This window comes from Triticum urartu, chromosome 2A, assembly GCF_056163025.1.
Source record: "Triticum urartu cultivar PI428250 chromosome 2A, HENAU_Tu73, whole genome shotgun sequence".
In the NCBI taxonomy this organism is placed as follows: domain Eukaryota; kingdom Viridiplantae; phylum Streptophyta; class Magnoliopsida; order Poales; family Poaceae; genus Triticum; species Triticum urartu.
Window position 1 is genome coordinate 342,364,045 of NC_141874.1, and position 13,751 is coordinate 342,377,795.

General features: G+C 48.9%; 1 protein-coding gene across 1 annotated transcript; it reads left to right on the forward strand.

Annotated features, from left to right (window-relative positions):
- Positions 1-13,069: 13,069 nt before the first annotated feature.
- LOC147985029 (uncharacterized) lies at positions 13,070-13,507 on the forward strand. Its single transcript, XM_087541373.1, has one exon. The coding sequence runs from the start codon at positions 13,070-13,072 to the stop codon at positions 13,505-13,507; it is 438 nt and encodes a 145-aa protein (XP_087397499.1).
- Positions 13,508-13,751: the final 244 nt, after the last annotated feature.

Here is a 13,751-nt window from a genome sequence, read left to right on the forward strand (position 1 = left end):
TGCTCCTCTGAGTGTTGGTCCGAACTGGGCAGCCTGCGGGGCCACCTCGGGGAAACTCGAGGTTTGGTTTTACTCGTAGCTTGACCTATCTGAGTGTGCCCTGAGAACGAGATATGTGCAGCTCCTATCGGGATTTGTCGGCACATTCGGGCGGTGTTGCTGGATTTGTTTTAACTTGTCGAAGTTGTCTTGTAGAACCGGGATACCGAGTCTGATCGGAATGTCTCGGGAGAAGGTATATCCTTCATTGACCGTGAGAGCTTGTCATGGGCTAAGTTGGGACTCCCCTGCAAGGATTTGAACTTTCGAAAGCCGTGCCTGCGATTATGGGCAGATAGGAATTTGTTAATGTCCGGTTGTAGATAACTTGAACCTTAACTTAATTAAAATGAATCAACGGTGTGTGTTACCGTGATGGTCTCTTCTCGGCGGAGTCCGGGAAGTGAACACGGTGTTGGAGTAATGTTTGCCGTAGGTTGTTCTCTAGTTCTTCGTTCGTGCTTTGCCTTCTCTCCTCGCTCTCTTTTGAGAATAGGTTAGCCACCATATATGCTAGTCGCTTGCTGCAGCTCCACATATTTACCTTGCCTTTCCTATAAGCTTAAATAGTCTTGATCGCGAGGGTGCGAGATTGCTGAATCCCCGTGGCTCACAGATTACTTCCAAACCAGATGCAGGGCCTGATGATTCCGTTCCAGATGATGCGCTTGAGCTCAAGTGGGAGTTCGACAAAGACTCACGCCGTTACTATGTGTCTTTCCCTGATGATCAGTAGTGGTGGCCAGTTGGGGCGATCGGGACCGTGTCGCATGTTGGGTTGATCTTTTATTTTGGTACCGTAGTCGGACCATGATTGTATTGGTTGATGTAATGCTATTTATGTACTTTGTGTGACGTGGCGAGTGTAAGCCAACTATGTATCCTTTCCCCTTTTATCTATTTACATGGGATGTTGTGAAGATTACCTTACTTGTGACATTGCTTTCAATGCGGTAATGCCTCTAAGTTGTGCTTCGACACGTAGGAGATATAGCCGCATCGAGGGCGTTACAAGTTGGTAATCAGAGCCTTCCCCGACCTTAGGAGCCCCATTGCTTGATCGTTATTAGCGGCCGAGTTGAGTCTAGAAAAATGTTTTGAGTCATTTAGGAATTATATATCGGAGAGTTTAGGAATTCTTTTTACTCCCCAGTCCCTTCATCGCTTTGGTAAGGCATCCTGACGTAGAGTTTTGACTCTTCTCTTCTCAAATTTCACAAAAAAAAATTTAGGATCACGCGGGTATCTTGGAATCGTTCCGATGGATTTGTGACGAGAACATTGTTCTTGGTGCCTCCTGTCATTTAGGGGTTGTGGCAGTGTCCCGGGGAGTTGAGCTCCGAGGTGTTGTCGTCACAATTTTACAGTTGCAGTTCTGGAATACCTGAGTTTAGTTCGCCGACATCAAAAATCTCTTTTATGCAGTTGTCGATGAGATAACCTCGACGCCACCCAGTACTGGGGCGGGAGTTCAGGAGTATTGCCATAACTTGTATAACGGATGCTTTTCGAAGGTTGAGGTAGATGGTTTCCGAAGTTTTCTCGGTTATGTGTTGAAGGATGGATACAACTGGATGTAGGATTTGCTAGATTTGGGTGAGATATTATGCTTCCCATGTATCCCCAACACTTGATTGCATAACCGGAAAGGTTCGGGAGTTTCATAGCTGGGAATTCTTGTAGCTCTAGCTCTTCTTCCACGGATATTTGGTTTGAGATTGGGATTTCTTACCGAGTATTCGTTCTTGCTACGTACCTTGTTGAATTATTCTTTTACCTAAATTCTAAGTGGCTTCTCAATTTATGGATATGTGACCATTTCAAGTGGAATGCATTCGTTCTTATGTTCGGATGTGAAGACTATATGTTGCAATTTCAACCCGCTTGATTCAGCTTCAATTTTTATCTGTCAATGTGTTAACGGATGTCACCCTCTTCAGGATGGCTCCCGCTAAGGGCAACAATCAGAATCAGAATCAGGATCCGCCACCACCACCTCCACCTCCGGAGGCATGGCAAGCTGTGATGGCCGCTACCAATGCAAACACGCAGTTGATCATGCAAATTCTTCAAGAGCGCAATCAAGCGAACCAAGGCAACAATCAGAATCACTTTGCTACACTCAACCAGTTCCTTGCTAACCAGCTAAAGACTTTCAGCAATTGTGTTGAGGCAACTGATGCTGATGATTGGCTCGTGGACTTATGCAAGCATTTCGAGTGCAGTAACGTCAGGCCTGAGGACTTTGTCAAGTTCGCTTCCTTCCAACTCAAAGACCAAGCTGCAGAATGGTTTCAGCAGTACAAAGATTCTAGAGGAGGCCGTGTGATTACCTGGGATGAATTCCGTCAAAACTTCAAAGCTCATCATATTCCTCAGAGCATGGTTGAAAGCAAGCATGAGGAATTCTGCAACCTGAAGCAAGGCTCTATGTCTGTCTATGACTACAACAAGTTGTTTTAGAAGCTCGCCCGCTTTGCTAAGCAGGACGTCCCCGACGAGAAGAGCATGATATACCAGTTCAGGGGTGGTCTCAGAGAAGAAATCCAGCTAGCTCTTGTTCTCTTTGAGCCCAAGAGGTACGATGAGTTCTACAACATGGCATTGAAGCAAGAGGCTGCTCAACTAAAGTGTGATGCGTCCAAGAAGCGAGTCAGAGATGCTACTCCTTCTTCCTCTACTCAAGTGGCCAAGCAGTAGAAGTATTGGCTTCCTCCTCCTCCGTTTCATCAGCCATATCAACAGAAGAGCAAAGGTGGCAGTGGATCTTCCCACCCGCCCAACCCTGGCTTTCAGAACAAGACTTCGTCTCAAGCTCCAAGATCGAGTGCTCCGTACCACCGTCCGCTTTCAGAGGTCACGTGCAACAAGTGCCAACAGAAGGGTCACTATGCCAACAAATGTTTCAATCAGAGGTGTCTCCCTCCTCCTCCTCCTCCTATGAGATCGGCAAGTACAGCTGTGGTCAAGCATAACCCCAAGCACGCCAAGGTCAACTTCTTGAACGCAGCTCAGGCAGAGGACTCGCCAGATGTCATCATGGGTAACCTTCCTGTTAATGATGTTCCTGCAAAAGTTCTTTTTGACACTGGTGCATCGCATTGTTTCATGTCAAAGCCATTTTTTACCAAGCATGAATCCGTTTCTTCTCATTTGGGCAAACAAATGGATATCGTTTCTCCTGGCAAAGGTTTGAGTGCAAGTCTGGAGGTTCCAGATGTTACTATCACTTTGGGCGACTACAAGTTTCTTTCTTCTCCAATGGTTCTGGGTGACTCGAATATTGATCTTATTCTTGGAATGGATTGGCTTTCTAAGCACAAGGTGCATCTTGATTGTGCAGCCAAGCAGATTCAATTGACTCATTCGTCTGAGGATGTAATTGTCTTTGCCGCTCGTGATGATACAATCCGTCTGTTTTCTCTCAATGAGAAGGGTGAACTGGATGCCATCTCGCAAATTCCAGTCATTTGCGAATACCAAGACATCTTTCCAGAAGAGCTTCCAGGAATGCCTCCGCACCGGACAGTTGAATTCGTGATCGATCTTGAGCCTGGCACGGAACCGGTTTGCAAGCGTCCTTACAAGCTCGGACCTGAAGAGTTGAAGGAGTTGAAGAAGAAACTCGATATTCAAGAGCGACTGGGTCTCATCCGACCTAGTTCTTCTCCGTGGGGTTGTGGAGTTCTTTTTGTGAAGAAGAAGGATGGAACGGACCGACCTTGTGTTGACTACCGTCCATTGAATAAGAAGACTATCAAGAACAAGTACCCACTTCCCAACATCAATGAGCTGTTCGAACAACTCAAAGGTGCCCAAGTATTCTCCAAGCTTGATCTCCGTATGGGTTATCACCAGATTCGAATCCGTGGGCAAGATATTCCCAAGACGGCTTTCAGAATAAGCTATGGTTCATATGAATACACTGTCATGTCTTTTGGCCTCGTCAACGCTCCTCCGACTTTCTCTCGCATGATGAACTTCATCTTCAACGCCTACACAAACGACTTTGTTTTGGTCTATCTCGACGACATTCTGGTCTTTTCGAAGAACAAGGAAGATCATGCCAAGCACTTGCGTTTGGTGCTCGATAAGCTCAGGGAACATCAGTTCTACGCCAAGTTCTCAAAGTGCGAGTTTTGGCTCAATGAGGTTCTCTATCTTGGGCATATCATCTCTGCCAAGGGCATTGCGGTGAATCCTGAGAAGGTGTCTGCAGTTGTGAATTGGGAACCACCTCATAACGTGAAGCAACTCCGTAGCTTCCTAGGTCTCGCAAGCTACTGTCGAAGGTTCGTTGAGAACTTTTCAAAGATCGCGAAGCCGCTTTCAAACCTTCTCCAGAAGCACGTCAAGTACGTTTGGTCTCCGGAATGTGACATCGCTTTCAACACTTTGAAAGAGAAATTGGTCACTGCTCCAGTTCTGACTCCTCCCGATGAATCCAAACCGTTCGAGGTCTTCTGCGATGCCTCTCTTCAAGGTCTTGGTGCAGTGTTGATGCAAGAGAAGAAAGTTGTGGCTTATACCTCTCGCCAGTTGAAGCCCAATGAGAAGAACTACCCCACTCATGACCTCGAGTTGTCGGTAGTTGTGCATGCTCTTTTGACATGGAGACATCTCTTATTGGGAAGAAAAGTGGACATTTTCACTGACCACAAGAGTCTCAAGTACATCTTCACTCAGCCTAATCTCAACCTCAGGCAGACTCGATGGGTCGAAATGATTCAAGAGTATAATCCGAGTATCGAGTATACTCCAGGCAAGGCCAATGTGATTGCTGACGCTTTGAGCAGGAAGGCTTACTGCAACAGTCTGATTCTCAAGCCTTACCAGCCCGAGCTTTGTGAAGCTTTCCGCAAACTCAATCTGCAAGTTGTTCCTCAAGGTTTCCTCGCCAACCTTCAAGTCTCTCCTACTTTGGAAGATCAGATTCGCGAGGCTCAACTTCTTGATGCTATGGTGAAGAAGGTGAAGATTGGGATTGCCAAGAGTCAACCCAAGTACAAGTGCTACCGCCTTGGTGACAAGGATACTCTCTTCTTCGAGGATCGTATTGTTGTGCCCAAAGGTGACCTTCGTAAAGTGATCATGAACGAGGGTCACAATTCACTCCTCTCCATCCATCCTGGGAGTACGAAGATGTATCAGGACCTCAAGCAGGCTTATTGGTGGACTCGAATGAAGCGCGAGATTGCTCAGTTCGTGAATGAATGTGATGTTTGCTTAAGAATGAAGGCAGAACACCAAAGGCCAGCTGGTCTCCTCCAACCTCTTGCCATTCCAGAATGGAAGTTTGATCACATTGAGATGGACTTCGTGACTGGGTTTCCAAAGTCCAAGCGTGGCAATGATGCTATATTCGTTGTCATTGACAAACTCACTAAAGTGGCTCACTTTCTGCCTATCAAAGAGTCTATCACTGCAGCTCAATTGGCGGAGCTCTATACCTCTCGAATTGTCTCGCTGCATGGTATTCCACAGGTGATCTCTTCAGACCGTGGCAGCATCTTTACCTCCAAGTTTTGGGAGTCTTTTCAGAAGGCCATGGGCACCAACATCCGCTTCAACACAGCTTTCCATCCTCAAACTAGCGGTCAAGTCGAGCGTGTCAACCAGATTCTTGAAGATATGCTCAGGGCGTGTGTGATCTCCTTCGGCATGAAGTGGGAGGATTGTCTTCCATATGCTGAATTCTCCTACAACAACAGTTTTCAAGCAAGTTCGGGCAAGGCCCCATTCAAAATTCTGTATGGCAGGAAGTGCCGTACCCCTCTCAACTGGTCTGAAACCGGTGAACGTCAACTTCTGGGAAATGACTTAATCACAGAGGCAGAGGAAATGTGCAAAGTCATTCGTGATAACCTCAAAGCAGTGCAGTCGCGCTAGAAGAGCTACTATGATAGTAAGCACCGTGATTTGGCTTTCGAGGTCGGAGATCATGTTTACCTCCGCGTCTCTCCAATGAAAGGTACTCGTCGCTTCGGTATCAAAGGGAAGCTTGTCCCTAGATACATGGGACCTTTCAGGATCGTCAGTAAGAGAGGCGATCTCGCCTATCAACTCGAGCTTCCTTCAAACTTTGCAAATGTCCATGACGTGTTCCATGTCTCTCAGCTCCGCAAGTGCTTCAAGACTTCTGACCACACCGTCAACTTCGAAGATATTGATCTCCAAGAAGATCTCTCTTATCGTGAGCACCCCGTTGCTATTCTTGACGAGACTGAACGCAAGACTCGCAATAAGTCAATCAAATTCCTCAAAGTCAAGTGGTCACACCATTCCGACCATGAAGCCACCTGGGAACGCGAGGATCACCTCCATTCTGAATACCCGGCGTTCTTCCAGTCCTAGATCTCGGGACGAGATCCTTTCGTAGTGGTGGAGTGTTGTAACACCCCGGATGTAATTTACCTAATATGTAATCCAACTCTTGCCGTTTCCGGCGCTAAGTTATTTTATTTTCTCGGGTTCGGGTTTTTGTCTCTGTGTGTTGTTGTCGTTGTCATGCATCTCATATCATGTCATCATGTGCATTGCATTTGCGCGCTCCTATGTCACCCGGTGGTCCTTTCTACCTCTTTTCGTGTGCGGGTGTTAAATGTTTTCGGATTGGACCGAGACTTGTCATGCAGCCTGGGTTTACTACCGTTAGACCGCCTGTCAAGTTTCATGCCATTTGGAAATCGTTTGATACTCCAATGTTTAACCGAGGGACCGAAAAGGCCTCGTGTGTGTTGCAGCCCAACACCCCTCCAAAGTGGCCCAAAAACCCACCTTAACCTCTTCCATCATCTAGAGCGTTCGATCACGATCGCGTGGCCACAAACCGCACCTCATTTGGACTCTCCTAGCTCCCTCTACCCATAAATATGTGTTCCCCTCCAAAAATTCATGGATGAAACCCTAGCCTTCCTCTACCTCGTGTCCGTACAAAACTCCCGCGCCGCCGGACATGTCCGCGCCTCCACGCCAGACCAATCCCGCGCTGCCACCTCACCGTCGCGGCCTCCTCTCTCTCCTCCCTCCGCCGCCGGCCCGCACGGCCCGGATCGGTCACGCGGGGCCCAACCGCCGCCACCGGCTCCCGCGGGAGATCCCGCGCCCCGCGCCGCCCCAAGGCGCGCACGACGACGACCTTCGTCGGGCCGGTCGCCGCCCGCCACCGCACCGGACGCCGCGACGCCCGCCGCATGTTCTGGCGCCGGCCGGCTCCCACGTCCCGAGGCCGCCGTCCGCCGCCGTGCGCCATTCGGCACCATGTGCCGCCGCCCCGCGCCTCCACTCTGGCTTCCTCCCCTTCCTCCGGCAAGTCCCGCCTCTCCGGTGAACAGTTTTTCCAGCGAGACCAGGCTGCTACAGTGAACTCCGTCGATGCTCGTAATCCGCGCCGATCTGGATCCAGATCTGAAAATATCTCGGTTGACTTTTCTCCCCGAAACCCTATTTTTTGCATACTTTGACATGTCATAACTCTGCATCCCTAGCTCCGATTCGTGCGTGTAGCATATCAAAATGTTCGTCTCGACGAGTACATCATTTAATCTTATTGTATCGTTTTCATTTGAGCTCATCTTGATGCCTGAAATGCTGTTGAAAGAGGGCTATGTGATGAATATGTCAGATCTGTTTCAGCAAATGGCCTTTTGTCATTTTTGCCATGATTAATGTATGCATGCTATGACCCTGAGCTCTACATGTGTTTTGTTATATTTCATGCCATCTTTACAGGGGTGTATGCCATGTATTTTTACGATCTTTGTGGTGACTAGCACAAGCATGCAAAGTAGCTTACTCGTTGATGCTGATTTCACGGACTTAGAATTTTACTAAGTCCTTGTCCTGATTTTATTTTTATGCCATATGTTCATGTTGTTTCCGTGTGATCCATGGCTCTTTTGAGGATGATCAGTAAGGATGTTTTGTTAATATTGTGGTACTCTACCCATCCATGTCTTTTTTTGCAATTATGGAGCAACCTAGCTTGAGTCAATCGAGCTCTACTTTTGCTATAAATTGTTCCTGGCATATTGTTAACATGTTTAGCAATTTTGCCGAGGTTGTTGCTATTGATCCGTGCATGCTATGATGTTGTTCTTTCCATGTCTAGCTTCTATGCCATGTCTTCTTCATGGGTGTATGCTTAGTTTGTCATGCCATGCTCTGTAGTGAGTTCATCGAGCTCATAAACATGCCTACTTGTTAATCTGTTCTCATGTTCCAGTTTTTTTCACTAAGTCTGAATCTGTTTATGTTTCCTCTATGTTCACATGCTTGCAATTGTATTTTCTGATTCCTGTTGGCTCAAGGTCACTAAGGGACTTTTGTTATATGCTTAGAGTAGCTTCATGCCATGCCTTTCTTTGCCATGATATGTTCCTGTAGTATGTAGTTTTCATGCTCTAAAGATTGCTTCCTGATGATAAATTCCTGACATGCTGTTAATTTCACTAAGTCTGAAACCTGTTATCATTTGCACTTTTACCATCCTTGTTTGAACCTGTTAATGGATGAATTAGCCGTAGCTAAGTGTTCATATTTTGTCAAGCATCATGAGTGGATCCCTGTCATGTATTTTGTTGCCATGTTTGAGTGCTCTAGCATATTTATCTTGATGCATTTAGAAGGCTACTTGCTGTTTATCGCAGACCGGTGCTATATTTGTTTTGCTTGCCATTTCCAAACCGTGCATCGTTTCCGGTGATCTTTATATCGATTTCGACCGAAATCAACTCCTCTTTCCAGTGGCACTCTTGGATTTCCAAGTTGAGGCCAGGTTCAATCATTCATTTCCAAATCATGCATATGCATCACATACCGCATCCCGCATATCAAGCCATGTTCACGTGTTGGCTGTTTACTATGTTGTGTGCTTCTTTCCGGTGTTGCTTCTTCGGGTTGGTTCCGATAACGTTGCGTTTGCGAGGACCCGTTCGACTTCGTCCGTTTGTCCTCTTCATGGACTCGCTCTTCTTCCATGCGGGATCTCAGGCAAGATGACCATACCCTCGAAATCACTTCTATCTTTGCTTGCTAGTTGCTCGCTCTTTTGCTATGCCTATGATGCGATACCTACCACTTGCTTATCATGCCTCCCATATTGTTAAGCCAAGCCTCTAACCCACCTTGTCCTAGCAAACCATTGTTTGGCTATGTTACCGCTTTGCTCAGCCCCTCTTATAGCATTGTTAGTTGCAGGTGAAGATTGAAGTGTGTTCCTTGTTGGAACATGGATTCTTGTTGGGATATCACAATATCTCTTATTTAATTAATGCATCTATATACTTGGTAAAGGGTGGAAGGCTCGGCCTTATGCCTGTTGTTTTGTTCCACTCTTGCCGCCCAGGTTTCCATCATATCGGTGTAATGTTCCCGGATTTTGCGTTCCTTACATGGTTGGGTTATACTGGGAACCCCTTGACAGTTCGCCTTGAATAAAACTCCTCCAGCAATGCCCAACCTTGGTTTTACCATTCGCCACCTAGCCTCTTTTTCCATTGGGAGTCGCGCTCCCAAGGGTCATCATTATTTTAACCCCCTCGGGCCAGTGCGCCTCTGAGTGTTGGTCCAAACTAGAGCCCTATGCAGCGCCCCCTCGGGGAAACTCGAGGTTTGGTTTTAGTTGTATGGAGCGCTCATCTGAGTGTGCCCTGAGAACGAGATATGTGCAGCTCCTATCGGGATTTTTCGGCACATTCGGGCGGTGTTGCTGGACATGTTTTACCATTGTCGAGGATGTCTTGTAACCGGGATGCCGAGTCTGATCGGATTGTCTTAGGAGAAGGAATATCCTTCGTTGACCGTGAGCGCTTGTGATGGGCTAAGTTGGACACCCCTGCAGGGATTTGAACTTTCGAAAGCCGGGCCCACGGTTATGGGCAGATGGGAATTTGTTAATGTCCGGTTGTAGAAAACCTGAAGTTGATCTTAATTAAAATGCACCAACCGCGTGTGTTACCGTGATGGTCTCTTCTCGGCGGAGTCCGGGAAGTGAACACGGTGTTAGAGTTATGCTTGACGTAGATTGTTCTAGGATCACTTCTTGATCATAGATTCTAGACCGTGCTTTTGCCTTCTCTTCTCGCTCTCTTTTGTGTATGTTAGCCACCATATATGCTAGCCGCTTGCTGTAGCTCTACTCATACCATTTACCATTCCTATAAGCTTAAATAGTCTTGATCGCGAGGGTGCGAGATTGCTGAGTCCCCGTGACTCACAGATACTTCCAAAACCAGTTTGCAGGTGCCGATGTAACCGAGCAGGTGACGCAACCAAGCTCAAGGAGGAGCTCATTGAAGAACGTGTTCGTTATGTTGTTCCGTTTCCAGTTGATCATTAGTGGAGCACAGTCGGGACGATCGGGGATCTGTGTACCATTTGGGGTAGTCTTCTTTCATTTTGGTTCCGTAGTCGGACCTTGATTGTATCTGGATGATGTAATGCTTTATTCATGTAATTGTGTGAAGTGGCGATTGTAAGCCAACTATGTATCTCTTTCCCTTATGTATTACATGGGTTGTGTGAAGATTACCTCATGTGCGACATTGTTTTCAATGCAGTTATGCCTCTAAGTCGTGCTTCGACATGTGGGATATATAGCCGCATCGAGGGCGTTACAAAAAGTGAGCGTAAACGGTATTGCAATGATGGTAAACAAGGCCTAGGGTTCATACTTTCGCTAGTGTAAGTTCCCTCAACAATACTAACATAATTGGATCGTAAAACTATCCCTCAACATGGAACAAAGAGTCACTCCAAATCACTAATAGCGGAGAACAAACGAAGAGGGTATGAAACCACCTCAAAGTTATTCTTTCCAATCAATCCGTTGGGCTATTCCTATAAGTGTCACAAACAGCCCTAGTGTTCGTACTAGAATAACACCTTAAGATACAAATCAACCAAAATCCTAATGTCACCTAGATACTCCAATGTCACCTCAAGTATCCGTGGGCATGATTATATGATATGCATCACACAATATCAATTCATCTATTCAACCAACACAAAGGACCTCAAAGAGTGCCCCAAAGTTCTACCGGAGAATCAGGACAAAAACGTGTGCCAACCCCTATGCATAGGTTCCCAATGTCACGAAACCCGCAAGTTGGTCACCTTAACATACATCAAGTTGCACATGGTATCCCATTGTCACCACAGATATCCACGGCAAGACATACATCAAGTGTTCTCAAGTCTTTAAAGACTCAATCCGATAAGATTACTTCAAAGGGGAAACTCGATTCATTACAAGAGAGTAGAGGGGGGGGGGGAAGAAACATCATAGGATCCAAATATAACAGCAAAGCTCGCGATACATCAAGATCGTATCACCTCAAGAACATGAGAGAGAGAGAGAGATCAAACACATAGCTACTGGTACATACCCTCAGCCCGGAGGGAGAACTACTCCCTCCTCGTCATGGAGAGCACCGGGATGATGAAGATGGCCACCAGTGAGGGTTCCCTCCTCCGGCAGGGTGCCGGAACAGGGTCCCGATTGACTTTTGGTGGCTACGGAGGCTTCTGGCGACGGAACTCCTGATCTATTTTGCGTTCTGGAAGTTTTAGGTCACGTAAGTATATATGGGTGCAGGAGGTACGTCAGGGGAGCCACGGGGGCCCCACGAGACAGGGGGCGCGCCCTAGGGGGGGCGCCCCCCGCCCTCGTGAGCACCTCGTTCCTTCCTTGACGTGGGGTCCAAGTCCATCAGGTGTGTTTCCTTCCAAAAATAACTTCTCCAGTTGATTTCGTTCCGTTTCGACTCCTCTGATATTCCTTTTCTTCAAAACACCGAAATAGGCATAAAACAGCAAATCTAGATTGGGCCTCCGGTTAATAGGTTAGTCCCAAAAGTAATATAAAAGTGGATAATAAAGCCCAATATTTCCTAAAACAATAGATAATATAGCATGGAGCAATCAAAAATTATAGATACGTTGGAGACATATCACCTACAAGCGACCCGGCCGCCCTAGACAGCTCGCCATGTGCGTGTAGGGGCCTGCGGAGACCGGTCGCGAGTACCTCGCACACTAGACCGAGCTTTGGAACAGCTACGAGGGCGTCCATGAAGTCCAGGCGATCCAGTACTTCGTCAGCGGGTGCCGAGACGACACCCTCCTCAAGCACAAGCTCTTACGCCAGCCACCATGGCCGCGCTCATGGTGACGACGGACAAGTACGCTACTGACGACTCCGCCATGAAGATCCAGGTGGCGCTGGATGAAGCCGGCAAGACAAAGCCGGTTCCCCCTCCGAAGTCGGCCGGCGAAAGCAGTCGGCAGCAGCATCACCAAAACAACAAGCGCAAGGCCGACCAGCCGGCGCCGCGTCACGACAACCGGCTCATCGCGACCGCCGAGCCCGCGGCGGAACCGGTGGCGAAGCGCCGGCAAACCGGCAAGACAGCATGGCAACCCGCCATGAGCTTCGAGCAGATACTCGACGCCCCCTGCAAGCACCACAGCGGCGCAAAACCCTCCACGCACACGCTTCGGTAGTGCGCCATCACCAAGCACATCATGAGGGGCGACGTCCCGCCCACTCCGGCTCCGGCTCCAGGCGCGGGACAGACGCCTCCGCCTCCACCGCCGCCTCCAGCTGGCGGCGCGATGCGCGACGACGCCTACCCGGACCAGAACACGGCCTACGTCATCTTCACCAGCCACGGCGACGATAAGCGCAACAAGCGCCTCCTTCGGCAGAGGTGAACACCGTCGTCCCGGCCAAGCCGGAGTTCATGCATTGGTCGGATCGCCCGATCACCTGGACCCGAGAGGATCACTCGACAGTCATGATGTGTCCGGGTGGCTACGCCCTTGTCCTCAACCCCACCATCATCGCGCGGCGCACATGCAAGTTCTCCCGAGTCCTCATCTACGGCGGCAGCAACATCAACATCCTCTACCGCGACGCGATGACCAAGCTCGGCCTCAAGGCCGAGGACCTGGAGCCCACCCGAACGGTCTTCCACGGCATCGTGCCCGACCTCTCCTGCTCCCCATTGGCCGGGTTCGGCTAGACGTCATGTTCGGTGACAGTGGCCACTTCCGGCGTGAACCAATCTGGTTCAAGGTGGTGGACCTGTCCAGCGCATATCACGCGTTGCTGGGCCGGCCCGCGCTTGGCAAGTTCATGGCGGTTCCCCACTACGCGTACCTGAAGATGAAGATGCGAGGTCCCAAGTGCCTCATCACCATCACCGGCGATTACCGCAAGTCCCTGGAGTACGCCCGAGATGGCACCAAGTTGGTCGAGTCACTGGTCATTGCCGAGGAGCGGCGCCAGCTCGACCAGATCGTCGCCCTGGTAGGCGAGGCCTCCGCCGCGTCGATCCCGACCTCGGACCCGACCGACGAGGCCGCCTTCAAGCCCTCCAAGGAGATCAAGAAAGTGAAGCTCAACCCAGAAGACCCCAGCTGTAGCAAGTACGTTGTCGTAGGCGCCCTCCTGGACAGCAAATAGGAAGGCGAGCTCGTCGACTTCCTCCGTGAGAATCGGGATATCTTCGCATGGACCCCCAAGGACATGCAGGGTATCCCGAGGAAGTACGCCGAGCACAAACTTCATGTTCGCAAGGACGCCAAGCCTGTCCGTCAACCCCTACGACGATTTTCCGAAGAAAAGAGAAGAACCATTGGTGAAGAGGTCGCCAAGCTTTTGGCGGCCGACTTCATAATGGAAGTGTTTCACCCTGAGTGGCTGGCCA

Coding starts and splice junctions, on each gene's coding strand:
- LOC147985029 (XM_087541373.1), top strand. CDS start 13,070: ATGTTCGGTGACAGTGGCCACTTCCGGCGTGAACCAATCTGGTTCAAG.